Source organism: Podarcis filfolensis (genome assembly GCF_964270895.1).
Source record: "Podarcis filfolensis genome assembly, chromosome: 12".
NCBI lineage: Eukaryota > Metazoa > Chordata > Lepidosauria > Squamata > Lacertidae > Podarcis > Podarcis filfolensis.
In genome coordinates this window covers 25253110-25274878 of record NC_139614.1, presented here as the reverse complement: position 1 = coordinate 25274878, position 21769 = coordinate 25253110, and the positions used below count along the sequence as shown (strand labels likewise).

Below are 21769 nucleotides of genomic sequence, written 5' to 3'. Positions count from 1 at the left end.
TGGAATTGTTAAATTTTGCAAGTAGGGTGCCAACATATCAAAATGGCTAGGTGGAAAATAATCATACAAAATTTCCCTATCGTGACCAAATTATTCTGTTTCTCAGTATCATATAGGTGCTGTCTAATTAAATTATTTGCTGAACTGAAGCCCAGTGTTAATAACAGTTGCGGTGTTAAACCAGAAAAATAAAGTTTTTGGTTGACAATTTTAGTCCAAGTGCTTTCATGACAATCCTGCGATATTAAGGGTAGTAGACTAGTGGGGTTTAAATTTAGCCGAAGCCAATAATTAAATGTCCTACACCAAATCTGTAATTCAACAGAGGGGAGGTTAGCCTCTAAGCACAATGAACACAGGATGGAACAGGAAAAAATTGCCTTAGGAATTTAGACTGAACAGCTTCTGTAGATCCAAGGTGAGCACCTGTCCAGATTTGAGCCCCATGTAATAACTGTACTAGGGGTTACAGATAGGTAGCCGTGTTGGTCTGCCATAGTCAAAACAAAAATATTTTTTTTCCTTCCAGTAGCACCTTAAAGACCAACTAAGTTAGTTCTTGGTATGAGCTTTCGTGTGCATGCACACTTCTTCAGATACACACTAGGGGTTTAGCTTTAAACACTTCAAGTGCTGATGGTATGTGATTGCCACCTTTTGTATGGAAAAAGCATGTCAGAATTTTGGCACTCTGAGACACCATTTCCTTTGCATATTTCTGATGTGCTCCCCAATTTGAATAAGCAGATATTTCCACAAATAAACCATGAAAATTACATCTCGGTGTTTAATAAGGATCAGAATCATTATATTATACAGTATTGATCCTGTCCAGAGGGTGTTAATGATACAAATATGTAAAAAGAATGAAATAAGGAAAAATGAAGGTGATCTAAATAAAATGTATGAACGTCAGTTTTAAAAATGAGTATATTATATCAGTGTGCTCTTTTTACACAGATTTGGGGTGAACACCATTTACTTCTCTACCATAGAACGGGACCATAGAACAAAACCATGAGAAGTTACACAGTGAATCATGTGCCCAAAACTGGTAAGTTGTAATATATTTTGTTACTCCTTAATATTTGGATCCCTTTGTTTAGGAATGGTTGTAAAAATAGGGCAAGGTGTTGTGAATTTGGATAGCCATGAAATTGCATTCAATAGCTATAACTACTTTGTTGTTTCCCCCTCCAAATATTTATTTCTGAGTCCCATTTTTTTTAAAAAAAAATTAAGTGGCTAATAGTAATTACAACAAATTTTGGTTTTTATTTACCCCTTGTGCCAGTTTTTCACAATATTGTGGAAGTACATGTGTTTTAACTTTGCCATAATACTTGTGTAGATTTCCAATCTGCATCTAATAACTTAAAATGGACATTTTTGAAGCTATTGTGCTACTTTCTCACCTACCCAGTGATCTGAGCGTCTCTTCATAATGTGACTCATATGTGACTTGTTGGGTGTGACAATTTCCAAAGACCTGTTCCTGCAATGACCTTTCTTCCAAGTAATAAAATACTTTTTGTTGAGAAAATAATGCATTTGGGGGTTGGGGGTGGAAGTCTACTGAAATCTTCTTGAGATATTATTGGTGAAGACCTGTGAACTCATTAGCAGATTAAAACATTATTTTTAAAATGTTTAGTGGGGAAAAAACCATATGTTTTAAATCACCTCATTGGCACATGATGTGTACTGCAATCGGAGCATTCCTTATTTCATTTGTTTTACACATATTAGTAAGGTGTCTCTATAAAAATCTAACATGTTTTCAGACTTGTTGGTAAATGGGAACATTTTCACAGTGCAACGATTAATCTTCATTAATGTACAACAGAAAGAATTGTCTGCGTTTTCAGGCACAATGCAGATTAATTATTGCATCAGTAATAGAAACAATTGCTTTGATTTTAAATTTAGTATCTATAGTATTTCTTTCACTCATTGAACATTTCAGGGACTTGCTTCTAAAATTTGCAATCCTATTGCAAGTCCAATCTCTACATTCACTGAAAAGCAGGTCTCACTGATTTTTACGGGTCCTGCTTCCAAGTAAGTATATTTAGAATTTCAGCCTGAGTCAGTAGTATGGAGTTAAATAGGTTTATATAGTTTGTAGGTGTGTTTAGGGTATGGGGCTGGCCCCTGCCAAACGTAAGCGTGTTCCTGGAGAATTCGGTGAATAAAGTTTCAAGCGAATTCTTTGGATTCCAACTCAACTATTTCTATGAAATCCAACTGACTTTCCCATCAACAGAACCTCCAGCCTATGACAACCCTTCTTTCCATTTGGATGAAGAACCTACACCAAATGGTCATTTAAAGAAGAAGAAGAAAAAGTAGGTTTTTCCTTATGCACTTTGATGCCTTTCATTTTCCACAAATGACCACAGCTGACTTGCTTTTCTGTTCAAAACTTTTCAGAAAGAAAAATGAGAAGAAAGGGAAGGCAGTTGGCTTTTTCGAGCTGGTTAGTCTGCTTCTTTGCCTTTGTCATTTTCTTTGGTTGGCTCAGATGTGTACCTTCCTCACATCTACAAATGTGGTGCCATCAGGAGCATCACTCAGAGACATGTACCCCTTCCCCATTTCCTCCATAGCACAAACAACATAACCCACAGGAACCTGGTGGCCTCCAGATGTTGTTGGACTCCCTTCATCCTTGGCCATTGGTCATTCTGGCTGGGACTGATGGGACTCCTAACAATACCTGGAGGGTCAGGTATGGAAAGCTCTGTTTTAGGGGAAGAGTGATGAGGAAATATATGAGCCCAGGCCCTCCTCTTGATCCTACAATACAAATACAAATACAATACAGCCATGTCTCTTTTTCTTCAAAATGAGATTTGGAATACCTAATGCCGGCATCCCCAAACTCGGCCCTCCAGCTGTTTTGGGACTACAATTCCCATCATCCCTGACCACTGATCCTGTTAGCTAGGGATGATGGGAGTTGTAGTCCCAAAACAGCTGGAGGGCCAAGTTTGGAGATGCCTAACCTAGTGTGAGGAACTAGTCAACTAAAAGTGAAAGGTGGGCTGTGGATCAACTCCCAGTTGCTCAGAGATGGAGAGATCAATGGGAACAAAGAGAGAGAGAAGTGTGTGAGAGAGAGAAGGTTAAAATGAAGACTGAAAACTCTCAGCTGGAGAGAGGCCTTTCTGACGTAAGGTCCAGACCCTCCCAAGTGTCCCTGTTTTCCACGGACAGTCCAGGATTTACAGAAGCCATCTTGGTTTCTGATTTGATCCTAGAATGTCCTGCTTTTCCTTAGGACATCCCTATTTTCATCAGAGAAATGATGGAGGGTATGGAGTTATGGTTCCCCCCCGAGTCAAGTAGCTAAATAATTATATAACCTTTAGAAGACATCTGAAGGCAGCCCTGTATAGGGAAGTTTTAAAATGTTTAATGTTTTATTATGTTTTTGTATATGTTGGAAGCTGCCCAGATGGGGGAATAATAATAATAATAATAATAATACTACACTAGAATGTCCCTATTTTCATCAGAGAAATGTTGGAGGGTACAAATGTCTGTTCTGCATAAGTGGACGAAGAGCACCAGTAGGGTAGGAAGAACAAAAAGAAAGCCCAGCAGCTGACTAAGTATGATGTGTGTATACATACATACATACGTGCATATACACAGAGACACACATATATACACACATTCTGCCATAATTTCACCTGATTCCTCCTGTTTTTTCTTTCTCAATTTAGTTTCATTTTGCAGATGGGCTAGATATTATTTTAATGATAGTGGGGTTAATCGCAGCTGCTGCAGCTGGAACTGGACAGCCACTTTTAATCATCGTCTTCGGTGAAATGACAAACAGCTTTGTGTTGACCGGTCACAATAATGTTACAGGTAAAAATCACTAAGTTTGCCCCATCTGTGCTTTTTTAGGATTATTGAGTGTCTTTTTTATTATTATTATTAATATATTTTTAATTTGCTTTTCTGTTTTATGATATCATCATCAATGCATTCTGTGTTACAGTCATACACAGGATAGTGAGAAAGAAAAATAACATAAATAAACACACACACAGTGCTTTTTCTGGGGGGACGACGACACAGGGGTACACATACCCCTAAATGTTTTGTGAATCTAAGTTTGGCCTCATTGTGAGGCAATATTTCAGTATGAGCAGGAAAATGAGAGTACCCCTAGACATTGTTATAGAAAAAAAGCAGTGTGTGAGAGAGAGAATATATGAATATTATGGGCTTCTTGAGTTTCTAGACACGGAGAGACTGAGAATATTGTTGGAGAACACAGAGCTTTAAAATGCTAGAGATCAGTATTCACCTCCCCCCCCCCCCATTTGCATTTATAATCTTGATGAACTATAATCAAGCAAAGGCTGCTCCAAGCACTCAGTATAAAATAAAACAAATGAACCTTTTCTGAAGTTGTTAAATCTTGACAGCATGAATGAGAAGCTTGTAGCCCTCCTGATATTCTTGAACTACAAACCCCATCACCTCTGATCATTGATCACACTGGCTGGGGCTGATGGGAATTGAAGTCCAAGAACTTCTGAAGGGCCAGAGATTCCCCATTGCTGCTTTACAGGAAGTTTAGCTTGGGAGAAGCAAATGGCTACTGTTTGGCAGCCATGGCAACCGGATCCGGCCTACAAATCGGGGTCTACTTGGGCATCAGTTTCAACAGTGTGGACAATGTGGCTTGAAAATGGATCTCATATGTTTGGGTAATTGCGTGTTTCACACTTAGATGTCTACATACTAAAAGAATGCATTAGCAGAGATGTAAGGATACATAGGATGGGGGGGTGAGGGATGAAAAAGCCACATGTGTCAAACAGGTTCCAAATAAAGGTAAAGGGACCCCTGACCATTAAGTCCAGTCGTGACCGACCCTGGGGTTGTGGCGCTAATCTCGCTTTATTGGCCGAGGGAGCCGGTGTACAGCTTCCGGGTCATGTGGCCAGCATGACTAAGCTGCTTCTGGCGAACCAGAGCAGCGCACGGAAACGCCATTTACCTTCCCGCCGGAGGGGTACCTATTGATCTACTTGCACTTTGACGTGCTTTCGAACTGCTAGGTTGGCAGGAGCAGAAATTGAACAATGGGAGCTCACCCCATCGCAGGGATTCGAACTGCCAACCTCAATTTTATTTTTCCTTTTTTTCATGAGCGACTTCCCCATGGAGGGGTTGTGGGTTTAGTATTATTTAGTGTCTGTGTGACAGTCATATGCTTCTGTTAAATGCAGTTACGTTAAGTTGGGAAACATTACATAGAACTAATGTGCCATGCTTGGTCCCTCATGGACTGAATGCATGTTTTATTGACACTGACATATTTTTTAAAATGCCTAGGAAAGTTGCCTTCATCATGAAGAGATCAGGTCTGAAGGTTAGAAACCGGATAGCTGCTTAACGCCTGCGACTCTTAATCTTTCTTTACTTGAGACTTTTCGTTGTTAAGTAATACCGTATTTTCCGCTCCATAAGACGCACTTTTTTCCTCCTAAAAAGTAAGGGGAAATGTCTGTGCGTCTTATGGAGCGAATGCGTGGTCCCTGGAGCCAAATTGCCCAGGGGCAAAAAGCAGATTGTGCTTTTTTTTCAGAAAGAGGGAAGGGGGTGTTGAAACAAAGCTGCTGAGCAGCTGATCGGCAAGCGATCGGAGGGAGATAAGGGACTCTAGCGATAAAGGAGGCTGCCTGGGAGTGGGGAGGTAAAAAAAGTGAACTTGCAAGGAGAGGAGACAGGAATACTAAAACAAGCAATGAGGAGAGAAATTAGAAGAAAAGGAGGAGCAGAAAACTGCTTCAGCTAAGGAAAAGACACTAAGGCAAACATGAGGGAAGGGGGTGTTGAAACAAAGCCGCTGAGCAGCACATTGGCAAGTGATCGGGAGGGAGATAAGGGACTCTAGAGATAAAGGAGGCTGCTTGGGAGGGGAGAGGTAAAAGCACATGGATCCTCAGAATTTTTGCATTGGGTCACCCCAAATTCACCATCAGATTACATAGCATGTCCATAGCTACAGCCAGCACCCAAAAAATCACACATCCACTGTTTTGTGGGGCAAAAATGGCGCAAAAATGTGGTTACAAAGCATGGATCCACATGGATCCTCAGGATTTTTGCATTGGGTCACCCCAAATCCACCATCAGATCACATAACATGTCCATGGCTATAGCCTGCACCAAAAAACACACGCATGCGCTGTTTTGTAGGGCTGCAATGGCACAAAAATGTGGTTACAAAGCATGGATCCACATGGATCCTCAGGATTTTTGCATTGGGCTACCCCAAACTCACCATCAAATCACATATCATGTCTGTGGCCACAGCATGAACCACAAAAATCATACATCCACTGTTTCATTCAGAATATATTTTTTTTCTTGTTTTCCTCCTCTAAAAACTAGGTGCGTCTTATGGTCGGGTGCGTCTTATGGGGCGAAAAATACGGGTAATTAACAGTGCCATGCAATGCCATGTAAAAATGCCAAGACAGTATTGCCAGAAAATCTCGCAGCACCTCTTCTGATAATTATAACTTCTGCCTTCTATTTTGCAGGAGCTGAACTAGCTAATATCTCAGGATGTCCACCTTCAGATATAGAAAACGAAATGGCCGTGTAAGGACCTATCCAATTATTATTATTTAACTGAGCTATGGCTGACTTTAAAAACATAAGAAGACTAAAGACCTGTTTAGCCCAATACCCTGTTTCCTTCGGTGGCTCACCAGATGCTGGTTGGGAAGTCACATCCGTCTTCCCACAGTTGTTCCCCAGTGACAGCTATTCAGATGATGTTGAATTAAATTTGTATACCACCCTATACACACAGGGTGGTTCACAACATAAACTTTATTTCAGTGGGTCTGTTCCAAGGAATATGACCAGCATTGGATACAACCCAATGCTTATTTCCCCAATTACCTTGAAAAATCATATTAAAACATTATAAAGAATTTTCTTCTGATAATGAGAGTGACATGAAGGATATATGGGTCTTTCTTCCCAAGAGTACTCTTCAAATGCTTGAACACAGGTACTATGAAACATATGCCTCTGATTTATGAGGTAATGTATAGTCATCATGGCTAGTAGCCAGTTACAGATTTACCCTCCATGGACTTTCATCTTGCTCTTAAGCACGTTGTGTTCCTTTATTTAACAGAATTCATATACGGCTTGTTTGTTTTATTTTATAAAAACCTTTTTTTAAAAAAAAACTAGCTAAAAACTAGGTAGTTCTACATAAAATAAGTTAAAATGGGTATTTAAAAGCAGTCAGAAGATTATTAAAATTATTAAACTGTTGCTAAAAAGAGATAATACAGTAGAACCTTGGTTCTTGAACTTAATCTGTTATGGCAGGGGTCAGCAAACTTTTTCAGCAGGGGGCCAGTCCACTGTCCCTCAGACCTTGTGAGGGGCTGGACTATATTTTGAAAGGGAAAAAAAGATGAACGAATTCCTATGCCCCACAAATAACCCAGAGATGCATTTTAAATAAAAGGACACATTCTACTCATGTAAAAACACGCTGATTCCTGGACTGTCCGTGGGCCGTATTTAGAAGGCGATTGGGCCGGTTCTAGCCCCTGCGCCTTAGTTTGCCTACCCATGTGTTACGGAAATCCAATCGACTCCTGAAACTGTTCAAAAACCAAGGTGCGGCTTCCGATTGGCTGACGGATCTTCCTGCACTCAATCAGAAGCCGCGTCGGACTTTTGGCTTCCCAAAAACGTTCGAGAACCGGAACGCTTACTTCCGAGTTTGCGGCATTCGGGAGCCGATTTGTTCGTCAACTAAGCTGTGCGAGAACCAAAGTTCCACTATACACATATAGCTTCCACATGTCTGGGTAGGCTTGCATAAGCAGAAATGTTTCAAGGAGGAACTGAAAAGAGTACAGTGAAGGCACCTGCTTAATGTCAGCAGGAAGGGAGTTACAAAATGTAGGTGCTGCCACACTAAAGGATCAGTTTCGTTTTGCACTTGCACTTCCTAACTGTGAGTGCAGCCTCAGTTCCCCAATATAACAGTTGTAGCACAGAAGACACTGTTCACCTTCCTAGGCTTTGCGAGCTGCCTCTTTGGCTGAATGGTGGCATAGAAATAACGTCCCCTAACCTAGTACCCTCCAGAGATTTTGGACTCTAAATCGCATCGTATCTATTAGCCGGGATGACCTGTGCTGTTGAAAGTTCTTGTCTCAAACACCTGGAGGACGTGATGTGAGAAACGTTGGATTGCAATACCCCATTGACCTGTCGTTTCTTCAACAGACATGCTTACTACTTTGTTGGTATTGGATTTGGAGTCTTGCTCTGCAGCATGATTCAGGTGTGGACCTTTGTGACCAGTTCCGCAAGACAAACGGCAAGGATACGCGAGAAGTTCTTTTTTGCTGTACTTCACCAAGAGATGGCCTGGTTTGATACCAACCAGATTGGAACACTGAACACGAGATTAACAGAGTAAGATGTTTCTGTTTTATGTTATAATCTGGGGAAAGGGGGGGTCAGTGCCATGTAATAAAAACTGATTACAGCTTTGGGCCAGGTGTAAATCCCTACATGGCTAGTTCCTAAATGCGTTTGCATATGCATTCCTTCTTCATAACCAAATGGATGGGAAGGTACATATGCTGCCATACTGAGAAAAGTTTGTATTTAATGGCAGTGATTTCAACACCATTCAAAAAGGTGTTGAAGACTTAACTATTGAATAAAAACATCAACTGATATTCACATTTTTCATCCTTAATTGCAGTGATATCAACACCATTCACGAAGGAATTGGAGACAAGCTCAGCATAATAATGCAGAATTTAAGCACGTTTTTGACGGGCATTATCATAGGATTTGTGCACGGTTGGAAGCTGACCCTGGTTATCTTGTCTGTTAGCCCGCTTCTCGTTGTATCTGGGGGTTTGTGGTCATATGTAAGTTGCCTGAGCTGCTACAAGCGAAAATTCTCCTTATGTGCGCAACAAAGGAGGGTGTAGAATCAAAGGAAAGAAGGATAAAATGAAAACCTGCATGGGGGGGATGGCATGGGAACTCTTGAAAGACTGTGCCCCATTAATCTGACATAACTTGGTGCCAAGAAACTGTTCCAGTCATGTTAAGAATTCTTATTAACCATTTGTAGGAGAGAGGTAGTGTGGTTAGAAAGTTGGACATAGACCAGAGAGATTGGGCTTAAGTTGCTGCGTGACCATAAATCTTATGGGGGAAGTTTGGGCAAACCATTTTCTCTCAGCCTGACCTATAGCAGGGTCCATGTATACCATTCAGGGGTCCTGAGAGGAAGGGGTGGGATAAGTACATAATAATAATAAATCTACCCAACCCACATCTGAGCCTCCTGTAATTAGTGCTAATTGATAAGGCACATATGCCTTATAATTGGAGATTCCAATGACTATAGTTAAATAGCTATGGAAAGGAACTGGACAGATACAGCCTCATTTCCCTGCATCCCCACACAAAGACGTAGCTGAATTCATTGTTTGAAAGAAAAGCAGCAACCTTTTTAACACAAACATTTTTTAAAATAAATTTTATTAATGTTTGAAAGAAAATGTACAGAGGTTACTATCCAATACTGTTTAATCAAAGATAAAATAATCTAAAAACATAAACCAGGAGGGGGGAAGGGAAAGAAAGAAAAAAGAAAAGGGAAGGGAAAAGAGAACTTCTTATTCTTCGTCTGTCAGCCTTATGTAGAAAATTATTCAAAACATCCACTCCAAGATAGCACCCATCAGTTCAGCTTTCTATAAAAGCAATATTTTCTTCAATCCTCAAACCCAGATATCATAAGTTCGTATTCTTTATCACTCAAAAAGTCTATAAGGAGTTTCCAGTCTTTCAGCACATACATTTTTAAAGTAGTATTTTAGTCATTTTGCTAAAACCCATATAATCAGCTTTATTATATAATCAAGAAAAGTCTCTCATGCAAGAGAACTGTCTGCACAAGTAACCCATTTTGTTGGTGCAAAACAGGTGAGGAACCTAAGGCCTAGGGCCTAATGCAGCCCTCTGGGGCTTTCTCTGGGCCTTGGGACTCTGCCCAGGCTCCTCGCCTCACCACTCTGCTCCTTGACCACCTCAAGTGTTTCTGCATGCCTGGAAAGTGCCCTTGAACTATACTTATGCATCTTGCTTGCTTTGGTGAAGAGAGTTTTGCAGGATCTGTTCCTCACTTTTGCCTCTGGCCTGCAGCCCATCACTGGCATGCAGCCCTGCCGATGGTTGCCTATAAGACAATGCAGTCCATGGGCTAAAACATGTTCCTTACTCTGGTGTAAACCAGGGGTCATTCAGAGCTAGAATTGAAATACTGCCTATGAATAAAAGACCCGTCCCCGTTTCCTGTCACATGGATAGTTCTATGAGTTTATTGGGTTGTTCTGTGAAACAACTTCATTTTTCGTTTCCTTTTTTACATATTCCAGCTCCTGTCGGTGTTGACCTCTAAAGAACTGTCAGCCTATGCTAAGGCAGGTGCTGTGGCAGAAGAAATATTGTCGGCCATCAGGACCGTTGTTGCTTTTAATGGGCAGGCGAAAGCTACAGCCAGGTAAGGCCCCTTCTAACAATAAGCGTAACTGGAAAGCTATTTAGAAGGTACATTTGTTCCTTCTCTGAAGAAGCTGAAACAGGCGTTATTTGAGAGCATTCGAGATCAGCAACTGAAAGCATCCCTCCAGATTAGTGTAGAACCCAACGTGTGTATTGTTGCGCATGTTCAGGTGGAGATCAAGCTATAATTCTGCCCATCCAACATGGCTGATAGAAACAGGTTTGTAAGCCAGTGTGAACTATGTTCTTCAAACATCTGCCTTCAACCAAGGGGCATCACAGGATGAAACATGCCTGCTTTTCTCACGACATTTCTTGTTAAAACAGTGGGTTACACCTTCAGATAGGAAAAATCCAGTGTGGTTCTAGCAGCGTCAGAAGATTTAAGCAGTATGGGGTTTGTTTGTAGAGATAAATGGCAATGAGTACTTGCCTGTATGGAAGCAGAACTGAGTGGGAAATACCTTAAATAATCACATTTGGCGGTTTGTTTTCAGGTATGATGCAAACCTAGAGGACGCTAGGGTTGTTGGAATGCAAAAGAGCATCACCACCAATGTCTCTATGGGTGTCTCCCAGTTTTTCATATATGGATGCTATGCACTTGCCTTTTGGTATGGAACCAAGCTCACAGTGGAGGAGGAAGAAAACTACAATATCGGGAAAGTATTAATTGTAAGTCAGTTGTCCTGCTGAATGCAGACTTTTAAAAAAATGATCTCTGAACCAGGGGCGAACGAAGGCGTCGTGACACCCTGGGTGGGGCATCGCTACGTAGGGGGCATGTGCGGCGTTGTTACGTAGGAAGCATGCGCCATACGTAGCAATGCTGCACATGCGCTGTACATATCGGTTTGCCGCCAGCGGCACCGCTCCAGCGCCATACGGACGGTGCCGGGATCCCTCCGTCGTGATGCCGCACATGCGCTGTACATGGCCGTTTGCCGCCAGCACCGGGATCCTCTGCTTGCGGCTGCAGCCATGAACGGAGGATCCTCCACATGCAGCTGCGGCATGGCTGCTTGCGCCGCCGCGATCACCCGCGGGGTGCCTTCTTGTCACCCCACCCAAGCCATGGAACCCAGGGTGCAGTGCCCCCCCCCCATTGTGACGCCACTGCTCTAAACTTATAAGTAGAGGCTGCATTGGAGATTTGAGCCCAACCCACAGAAGCCTTGCTACCTGGTTCTGCACATATTATCTTGATCTGCAGATCAGTATATGCAGTAATGGACTTTGTATCAAACCGGTGCTGTGTGGATACTGGAAGCAGTAATTTCCAACATTCACGGTTTGTTTAAGTGTATATGTATGTGCCATTGGGCAAGGACATTAGGGCAGAAGTCTAGTACTCTTCTCTTGGCTTAGTTCATCATCATCATTTATTTATTCAACTTATACACTGTCCTATAATTGGAGGTCTCAGGGTGGTTCACAACAATACCACAGCACAGAAAATCAAACCAAACGCAATAACCCAATAAACCCATTGCAACCTAAAGAGGGAATACCATTAAGCCCAGAATCTAACATTACCTAACTAAATCTCTCTGTGTATGAACCTTATCTACCATCACAATATGCATAATTTGACCTGTTTTCTTGTTGATGCACATAACATCCAGCAAGGCAATCTGTACACAAAATCCTACTCTGCACAGATTTCCTCCCTGAAGTGGCACCTCTTGATAAAATAATCGAGACAGAGGTGCCTCTATCAGAGCTAAGTCAATCAACCGCTCCACCTGTTTGCAGAAATAACCATACTATGCACTCTTAGAATCACAGAATTGTAGAGTTGGAAGGGAACGCGAGGGTCATCTTGTCCAACCCCCTTGCAATGCAGGAATCCTTTTGCCCAGTGTGGGTTTTGAACCCATGGCGCTGAGTTCAAGTCACGTGCACTACAGACTGAGCAATTTAACTGCTGTTTCCATTGGACACAATAACTAGACTACATAGGAGGTTTTTAATAGGTGAAAAAACTTGAGAGAGGGGAGAAATGTTTGTAAAAGTGATTCTGCTGTAAACAAAATTAAAAAGTCATGTTAACTTGGAGGTAAGTTGCATGTGTTCAGTGAGGTTTACTTCCAGGCATAGAATTGCAGTTGTAATTGTTGTGGTACTGCATTAACTGATGGCAAATCCCTAGTTTTCAAATGCTAATTATTTCAACCATTTCCTCACTGTAGGTGTTCTTTTCTGTGATTATTGGTGCATTTTCCATTGGACAAGCCTCCCCAAATTTGGAGAGTGTGGCCAATGCTCGAGGAGCAGCCTATGAAGTCTTTAGTATTATCAGGAAGGTATTTATTGGCTGGGATGTATAATATGACTGCTGTAATCATCTAATTAACTAATTACCTTAGTATCACACAGGCTCTTATAGAAGGTTATGAATTATCCTAAGCCATTTCTTGAATTAGCATTGCAAATATGGGAAAAATTGGATTTTAAAACAAACAAACAAACAAACCCATTACTATCCCTTTATAGTTATGGCTTTAAAACAGAAAAAATGCAACCAGTTTGGGCGACATGTGGGATAACAAGATTTAATGATGTGTTTACAGATGGATTGTGTGCAACTATAGCACTGAGAAATTCTCAGGGCTCGAGAAACGCAATGGTCAACAAGGCGGCTCAGGTAGGATGGCATTGCTGGCTCACCTTCCCGATGCCAAGCATCACTGCTGATTTCTGAGAGAGAGGAGTGAGACACAGGGAACTCAGCAGCAATATACGGTAACATTTCTGCTGCTGTGCTGAGCTCCTTGCCCCTTTCAGGAACTGGCAGCAACACTCAGCACCAGGAAGGAAAGTGAGCAACAGCATTCTACATTTGCCGCCTTCTTGCTGCTCACTGCAATTTGGATAGCCAAGCTACTGGTAGGGGCTTTCCTGGAAGCACCTCAAATTGCATAGCTGTCAACTTTTCCCTTTTCTTGCGAGGAATCCTGTTCAGAATAAGGGAATTTCCCTTAAAAAAGGGAAACGTTGACAGCTATGTCAAACTGGCATACACAATAAGGCGGTTCATTAAAAACTTTTTTTAAAAAAAAATGCCTGCTCCAAAGGTCTTATCTTACTACACTAGGGATTATATAGCTATAGCTGAAATTTCATGCATATCAGTTAATATCTTGACCCTCCTCCACGAAAATAGCTGTTTACTTGGCCATTTTCCTATGTCGTGAAGGCTGAAATTTCAATTCATTGCAGCAGGGTCAAGATATCAACTGATATGCATGAAATTTCAGATATAGCTATATAATCCCTAGTGTAGTAAGATAAGAGCTTTGGAGCAGGCATTTTTTAAAAAAAAAGTTTTTTTATGAACCGCCCTAATACACAATTCTCACAAAATACAGCTTTTATCTTCACAACAACTCTTTGGGGTAGGCCAGGCTGAGAGAAAATGACTGCCCCAAGGTCAGCCAGTGAGCTTCATGGCCAAGTGAGGATTTGAACATGGGCCTCCCCAGTCTTAATCCAGAACTCTAACCACTACACCATGCTAACAAGAAAGGAATCACCTCAGCCTTGTACTTTAGCCCACAAATAATCATTCCTCAGGTACAAGGTAAAGGTAAAGGGACCCCTGACCATTAGGTCCAGTCGTGGCCGACTCTGGAGTTGTGGCGCTCATCTCGCTTTGTTGGCTGAGGGAGCCAGCGTACAGCTTCCGGGTCATGTGGCCAACATGACTAAGCCGCTTCTGGTGAACCAGAGCAGCGCACGGAAACGCCGTTGACCTTCCCGCCGGAGCGGTACCTATTGATCTACTTGCACTTTGATGTGCTTTCGAACTGCTAGGTTGGCAGGAGCAGGCACCGAGCAATGGGAGCTCACCCCGTCGCAGGGATTCGAACCGCTGACCTTCTGATCGGCAAGTCCTAGGCTCTGTGGTTTAACCCACAGTGCCACCCGTGTCCCTTCATTCCTCAGGAGCACTCATATATTTATTTATGAGGTGTTAAAATAAAGTAGCTGCAGCAAACCGGCTTTTTCACCACTTTATTTTTCATAAGTATATTATGCAAGTTGTGATCTTTGAACTTCATTGTGAATCCTGCTCCCCGCCATCTGAAATGGCAATTCTGGTTTCCAGAAATACAGCCCTTTTGAAAGAAAAGAGAGTCATGCAGTACTTTAAAGAGTGAAATGGCCTGTTTGTTTATCATTAGACATAAAATGAAGAACATGCCTGTGTTATCCCACAGTTACAGAAATGTATCTTACTTCCAATTTCCTTTCCAGCCGCGCCCCATAGATAGCAGTTCCAGTGAGGGGTTCAGGCCAGACAAACTGCGAGGAGAGATTGAATTCAAAGACATCTGTTTCAGCTATCCCTCAAGGCCTGATACTCAAGTAAGCTTTTCTTTTTTCTTTTTTTCCTTTTTGGTAGTTTCGGGTATTTAAGGAATGTGCATTAAAATTTACTGCGTGTCCAAATAAGTGCTGATAGGTTTTGTTAAAATATATCACCAGGATTGCTGTTGTTTAACAAAATAAAAAGATGAGCAACTAAATCAAGTGTTTGCATTCAGAACACAACGTGTGTTTTTCAGATACAGCAACCATGTCTCTGTTAACATGTTTCATTTTTAGGATGTTGTTCATCGATCAAATCACCCTGAAGGTCTCTGTGATCTCTGGGTTGTTGTTGTTTTATTTCATTGTGTTTTAAATGTTTAAATGTTTGTGAATAATTCCAGATTCTCAAAGGTCTGAGCTTAAAAATTGAGCCTGGGAAAACTATTGCTCTTGTCGGTTCCAGTGGCTGTGGGAAAAGCACTACAATTCAGCTATTGCAGAGATTCTACGATCCCGCTGAAGGAGAGGTATGTTTTGACGGGACCATAGCTGTTCAATTTTCAATGTCACAAGTTGCAGCTTGCTATATGAAAAAGCACTGAAATATTTGGTTGGAAGTCATTGCTGTAAGAAATTCATCTGTGCTTTTGCCACTGTGTTAAGAAATCCCATTTTAAATACTTTCACTAAATTTAAGAGCAATTCTTAGTCTGTGCTTCCTGCTTCTGGTCATCTAGTTTACATATTATTTCAACAGAATAAAAATGGTCACAAATGATTCCCCCCCCCAAAAAAATACTATTAATATTTTCATTTATATATATTATACATATATACATACATGACTATATTTTTGATATTATACTCTACGCAGATAATATTTTTGTTAAAATTAATCTTAGAAATTCTCTGAATTATTTGATTATTTGGCCTTCCTTTACTTGACGTTCTTTTTTGCCCAAATCTGTTGTGCCCTTATATGAAGCTGGTTCCTTCCCTCAATCCTTGACATTTACTCTTTCTGCTGTCTGATCTCCATCTTTAGTTTTGGGCCATGAATTTGGATTATTTTCAACCTTTGAAAATGTCAACTCAAGATTCCCTTCCATCTCATGTAGCTCTTCAATAGTTTTAACTGTCAGTCATTGTCCTTATTGAAAGTCTAAACAGAATGCCCCATCTTTATTTAATTTTTTTATTCCTTAATTGATAACTTGGAAATTTAAACTCCCTTTGTTTAATAAGAACATCAGTATGGATATAGATAATATTTCAATATCATGGCCTTCGGTTGATAATTTTTCACCCACCTAGTTAAAATAGTTAATGGCCTCTTATTCTCATAAACTAATAAACTTGACCATAATGTAACTTGGAAATATTATCCATATTTGGCTAGCACCCAGCCTGAATGCTACCTTTATATTATTGAATCAGAGCTGATCTAATTATATATATATTGTGCTAAATGTTCATTTAAGAAAGCTACCACATTCCTTCTCTGCAAGCCTACCAGGACCCCTCTAAGTTTTGAATTTCTCCTGCATATTTCTTGCTGAAGTTATTCTAAATTGTCTCTGGCTTTATCTAATCCCACTTCCAACTCCCAATTTGTAGTTTTTGCTTTTCTTAGCAATGCCTTGTTCTCTTTTTGATTTTGTTGCCCGTTTTTTTACCTTCATGACCTACTGTAGTCTCAAGTCAATATACAGTATACAACTCTTATTGAAACTAATTGCCTAAATACAAAAAGTTCATATTAAGAAGGTTCATAAGATTTGGCCAGGGCAAGTATGTATGTACGTATGTGTCAACATTTTAGCTTGCTTTTCCCTTAATGAAATAGGCTGCATTCAAGCAATCATAATAAGATATGAACAAACATCATTTCCCCTCTTCACCCTCCCTTTGCAATTGAGTAAACAAACCGAGAAGTCATCTGTTATGCTCGAACTAGGAAACTGTGGTCAGTGGTTTCCAAACAAGTCTGGATCTGACGCCAACTTTAAATCATAGTTTCATATCCAGACTTCTTTAAAAGCAAATAACCACAGTTTTGTGGTTCAGATGTAATGGAAAACTATAGCTTATTGAAGTATATTTATCCCTGCATCATCTGTAAAGTTACAAGTTATCTAAGAAATTTTATCTGAATGTAGCTATTAACTACACCCATTTTAAAACCTGCTTTTGTGACCTCTTACAAATTGCTACATCTTTATCCCAGATAACCATAGATGGACACGATATCCGGACACTCAATCTCAAGTGGATGAGAGAAAACATTGGCATTGTAAGCCAGGAACCCGTATTGTTTGCTACTACGATAGCAGGCAACATCCGCTACGGCAGAGAGGATGTTACTGATGCTGACATTGAGCAAGCAGCAAAAGAAGCTAATGCTTACGACTTCATATCCAAACTTCCTGATGTGAGTACCTGAACTGTCATATTCTCTGTTACAATCTGGAGAACTTCGTTCCTACATGTGCAAGGATTTACACGTGTCAGCTTTTAAACTACAGTCGTACCTTGGATCTCAAACACCTTGACTCCCGAACAAATCGGCTCCCGAACAATCGAAACCTGGAAGTGGGTGTTCCGTCTGCCGTAGCTTCTGATTGGCTGCAGAACGCTCCTGTTCGGGACACATTCTGTTCGAGAACCAAGGTACAACTGTACAGTGGTACCTCTGGTTGCGAACGGGATCCGTTCCGGAGCCCTGTTCGCAACCTGAACAGAATGCAGCCCGTGTCTGCGCATGCATGGGTCACAATTCACCACTTCTGCGCATGCACATGACGTCATTTTGCGCGTCTGCACATGCGCAAGCTGTGAAACCCGGAAGTAACTGTTTCCAGTACTTCCAGGTCACCGCGGCACGCAGCCTGAAAAGACATAACCTGAACTGAACATAACAAGAGGTATGACTGTATTGCTAATTGTTTTTCACTCCAGTAGATGGACAAAGAATTTTTCTTTTTTTAAAACAACAACATAGCTGTACATCTGGCTGTGGGAGGAGGCACTGGAGTGAGTGGAAATGCCCCTCTGCTCAGCTCTGAAGCTAAACTGGCCTCCTGTCACTGGTCCAAAACAGGGCATTTGGGGGAGTCAGTCCAGGAACCACTCTTACTGCCATCGCATGATTGAGCCCAACCACTGGCAGTTTAATCTTTAGTCTTGGCAGGCTATCCTGCCCTGCAGTGTGCTTGGCTGGGGAATTTACAATGGCTGGCCACTGGGAGGTGACTCCTCACTACTCTGGGAATGGAGGGTAGCCCACGAGAGGCCACAAGCACTGCCCACCTAGAGCCGGGTAAGCAGCTATTTTCTCTCACACACACCCCCTCAGCCACAAACACCTTGAGCTGCAGATGGGGCAGTGCCCTGCTGCTCTGCAAAACCTCACCAGCAGAGCTTTTGCATGCAAACAACAACCAAAGCTTCCAAAGTAATCTTTCTTCAATTTTAGGTGTGCTCATACGAGTCTGATCTCAGCAAGCTGAGATAAGGAAGAGCACCCTCTCCCACACTTCCTGTTCCCTTTCCAGATTCTGAGTCACTTCTCTTAGATTCATTACTCATGAAACAATGCATACTTATAATTAAAGTGTTTCTTTAATAATGACCACCATTTTCTCTCTTTTTCTTTGCTGGAACGACCTTTGGCTTACACAGATTCTATAGGCAAACTGTTAAATTACTGATTGCATGCATATTTATTATTATCACAGATATGCTTCAGAAAGCTTCTTAAATCAAATTCTTTGTTCCTATGTTTTCTGGATACCCAGTCCTCTTCAAATGTGTGCCTTAGATGAGTCATTGTCTAAGTGTGGTTAATCATTGAGATGGCTCCAGTCAAACAAACCTTTGCTTCCTTTTGATAATAGAAAACTTATTCTTAGCAAATGGCATATTCAATCTTACAGGACACACTGATGAATCCAAGGTGAATAGCTAACCAAATTATTTAGACTGCTCACACAAATGAAGAAACCCATTTTATTACTGGAGTGCCAACATAGCATTCTTTCGCCCCTTCTTCTCTCCATTGGGAATGTTTCCAGGTATTGTTAGCTAAATCTGTCCCTGATATAAAGGTAAAGAGACCCCTGGCCATTAGGTCCAGTCATGACCCACTCTGCGGTTGCGGCACTCATCTTGCTTTAATGGCCGAGGGAGCCGGCGTACAGCTTCCGGGTCATGTGGCCAGCATGACTAAGCCACTTCTGGTGAACCAGAGCAGCGCACGGAAATGCCGTTTGCCTTCCCGCCAGAGCGATACCTATTTATCTACTTGCACTTCGTGTTTTTGAACTGCTAGGTTGACAGGAGCAGGGACCAAGCAATGGGAGCTCACCCCATCACGAGGATTCGAACCACCAACCTTCTGATCAGCAAGCCCTAGGCTCAGTGGTTTAACCCACAGCGCCACCCGTGTCCCAGATATTTACAGATAAATCTGTTATTAGCACCATCTGTGCTGCAAGTAATAAGTCCTTATGCTTATGAGCAGGGGTCAGCAAACTTTTTCAGTAGGGGGCCAGTCCACTATCCCTCAGACCTTGTGTGGGGCTGGACTATATTTTGAAGGGGGGGAGAATGAATTCCTATGCCCCACAAATAACCCAGAGATGCATTTCAAATAAAAGCACACATTCTACTCATGTAAATAAACCAGACAGGCCCCACAAATAACCCAGAGATGCATTTTAAATAAAAGGACACATTCTACTAATGTAAAAACACACTGATTCCTGGACTGTCCATGGGCCGGATTTAGAAGGCGATTGGGCTGGATCTGGCCCCCGGGCCTTTGTTTGCCTACCCATGCTCATGAGGTATGGTACCCTGAAAACAGAAACGAAAGCTCCTTTGCTGAATGTTACTGAATGTTTTGTGTTTGGCTGTAGAGTGTTACTTCTACGCAGCATCGCCTTTTCTTGTTTGTAACTAAGAGTAGAAACTCTAATGTGATTCAGTCTGATTTCTGTGCTTCCCAGAAATTTGACACCATGGTTGGCGAAAGGGGCGCTCAGCTGAGTGGAGGGCAGAAACAACGTATAGCAATTGCTCGTGCCCTAGCCAGGAACCCCAAGATCCTGTTGCTGGATGAAGCTACCTCTGCTCTGGATAATCAAAGCGAATCCATAGTGCAAGCAGCACTTGATAAGGTAAATAGTCTGTTATCATAGAATTGTAGCGTTGGAAGGGACCCTGAGGATCATCTAGTCCAACCCCCTGCAATGCAGGAATATGCAGCTGTCCCATACGGGGATCGAACCTGCAACCTTGGCGTTACCAGCACCACAATTTAACCAACTGAGCTACAGTTTAAAAACTGAAGTTCCTTGAGGCATACTGTCAGGGAACTGCCATCGGAGCCAGAGGCGGAGGGAAGGCTCCAGAGGGATGCCGGAGAGGGTCCCAGTAGGGAGAGAGGCAGCCCATCTGCTGGGGAAGGAAATCAGCATAGCACCAGTGGAGAAGGGGGGCAGATGGGGGAATCGGCGAGGGGGCTCCAGGACTCCTCGCCAGAGACCAGCGGGGAGAGCACGGGTCCTCCGCTGCCCACACCCTCCCTGCGCAGAAGACTTCCGCGCAGGGAGAGTAGGAGGAGACTAGGCGTCAAAGAACTTCTTTGCTGGAAGAAGTTCAAGAAACGCCCACTGACGGATTCTGCCAGCGATTGAGACAGCCACGGATGGGTGGCTGTCCGGACAGAAAGGGTTCACCCAGGTAACCCAGCCAGGAGTCGCGACAACTTACGCACAAGCAACCCCTAGAACCATTACACATATCCTAGGCCAATTAGAGTTTGGCCTTAAGGATATGCCACAACCCTTGAAAAATATTATTTAGACAGAGCTTCCAAACCTGAGGTTCTTTTGCCAACCAGCTTTTACTTATATGTTTAGTGTTTTTATTATACTGTGTTTTTAGGTTGTATACCACCTTGGATTCCCCACCCCCTTATGGGTGATTTTAAAATATTTAAATAAAAACAAACAAAAATGCAAGATGCCAAAGCAGTGAGACTTGGTGTACTGTAGTGTTAACCATGTTAATTTAGCCAACACTTAGATGATAATGTGAAATCTGTAAAGGAAATGCTAAATCGGTTGAGGAAACAGCAATAATGATATGTCTAATCATGTGCCGAAAATACATTGAATGGAAATCAAATGGGAGAGATGAATTATAATTATAACAATCTAGTTAAATATAAGAGGTGATTAATAGAATTGTTGGATTTATGTTATTGGTAGTAAATAAATAATCTCTGGGACTCCTCCTTTTAGACATTCTGTGTGCAGATGTCAGATGAACAAAGTTTCTTGTGTATACTGTATTTTTCGCTCTATAAGACGCACCAGACCACAAGACGCACCTAGTTTTTGGAGGAGGAAAACAAGAAAAAAAAATATTCTGGATCTCAGAAGCCAGAACAGCAAGAGGGATCGCTGCACAGTGAAAGCAGCAATCCCTCTTGCTGTTCTGGCTTCTGGGATAGCTGCGCAGCCTGCATTCGCTCCATAACACACACACACACATTTCCCCTTACTTTTTAGGAGGGAAAAAGTGAGTCTTATAGAGCAAAAAATACGGTATGTTTCTTGTGTTTGTGTATACAAAAATGTTTACCTTCTTCCACCCTTCCCCCCCCCCTCAAGGCCAGAACTGGGCGAACCACCATCGTGATTGCTCACAGACTCTCCACCATCAGGACAGCTGACATTATTGCTGGCTTTGAGAAAGGTGTCGTTGTTGAACAGGGGACCCATGACGAGCTCATGGCACATAAGGGAGTCTACTATGCACTTGTAATGCAGCAGGTAAT

The 21769-nt window shown here is 41.9% G+C and overlaps 1 protein-coding gene across 3 annotated transcripts in view; it reads left to right on the top strand.

Annotated features, from left to right (window-relative positions):
- Window positions 1-21769, top strand: part of ABCB5 (ATP binding cassette subfamily B member 5) — a 50445-nt gene that overhangs the window by 13389 nt on the left and 15287 nt on the right. For all 3 annotated transcript variants that reach the window (XM_083578479.1, XM_083578477.1, XM_083578478.1), the window contains exons 2-16: window positions 961-1054; window positions 2267-2348; window positions 2434-2479; window positions 3732-3879; window positions 6576-6636; window positions 8299-8490; window positions 8786-8957; window positions 10479-10603; window positions 11103-11280; window positions 12798-12911; window positions 14866-14976; window positions 15324-15449; window positions 17150-17353; window positions 19932-20102; window positions 21603-21764. In XM_083578479.1, the coding sequence (XP_083434605.1) occupies window positions 1018-1054; window positions 2267-2348; window positions 2434-2479; window positions 3732-3879; window positions 6576-6636; window positions 8299-8490; window positions 8786-8957; window positions 10479-10603; window positions 11103-11280; window positions 12798-12911; window positions 14866-14976; window positions 15324-15449; window positions 17150-17353; window positions 19932-20102; window positions 21603-21764 (1929 nt within the window). In that variant the 5' untranslated portion in view covers window positions 961-1017. The remainder of the gene's footprint in view (window positions 1-960; window positions 1055-2266; window positions 2349-2433; window positions 2480-3731; window positions 3880-6575; window positions 6637-8298; window positions 8491-8785; window positions 8958-10478; window positions 10604-11102; window positions 11281-12797; window positions 12912-14865; window positions 14977-15323; window positions 15450-17149; window positions 17354-19931; window positions 20103-21602; window positions 21765-21769) is intronic.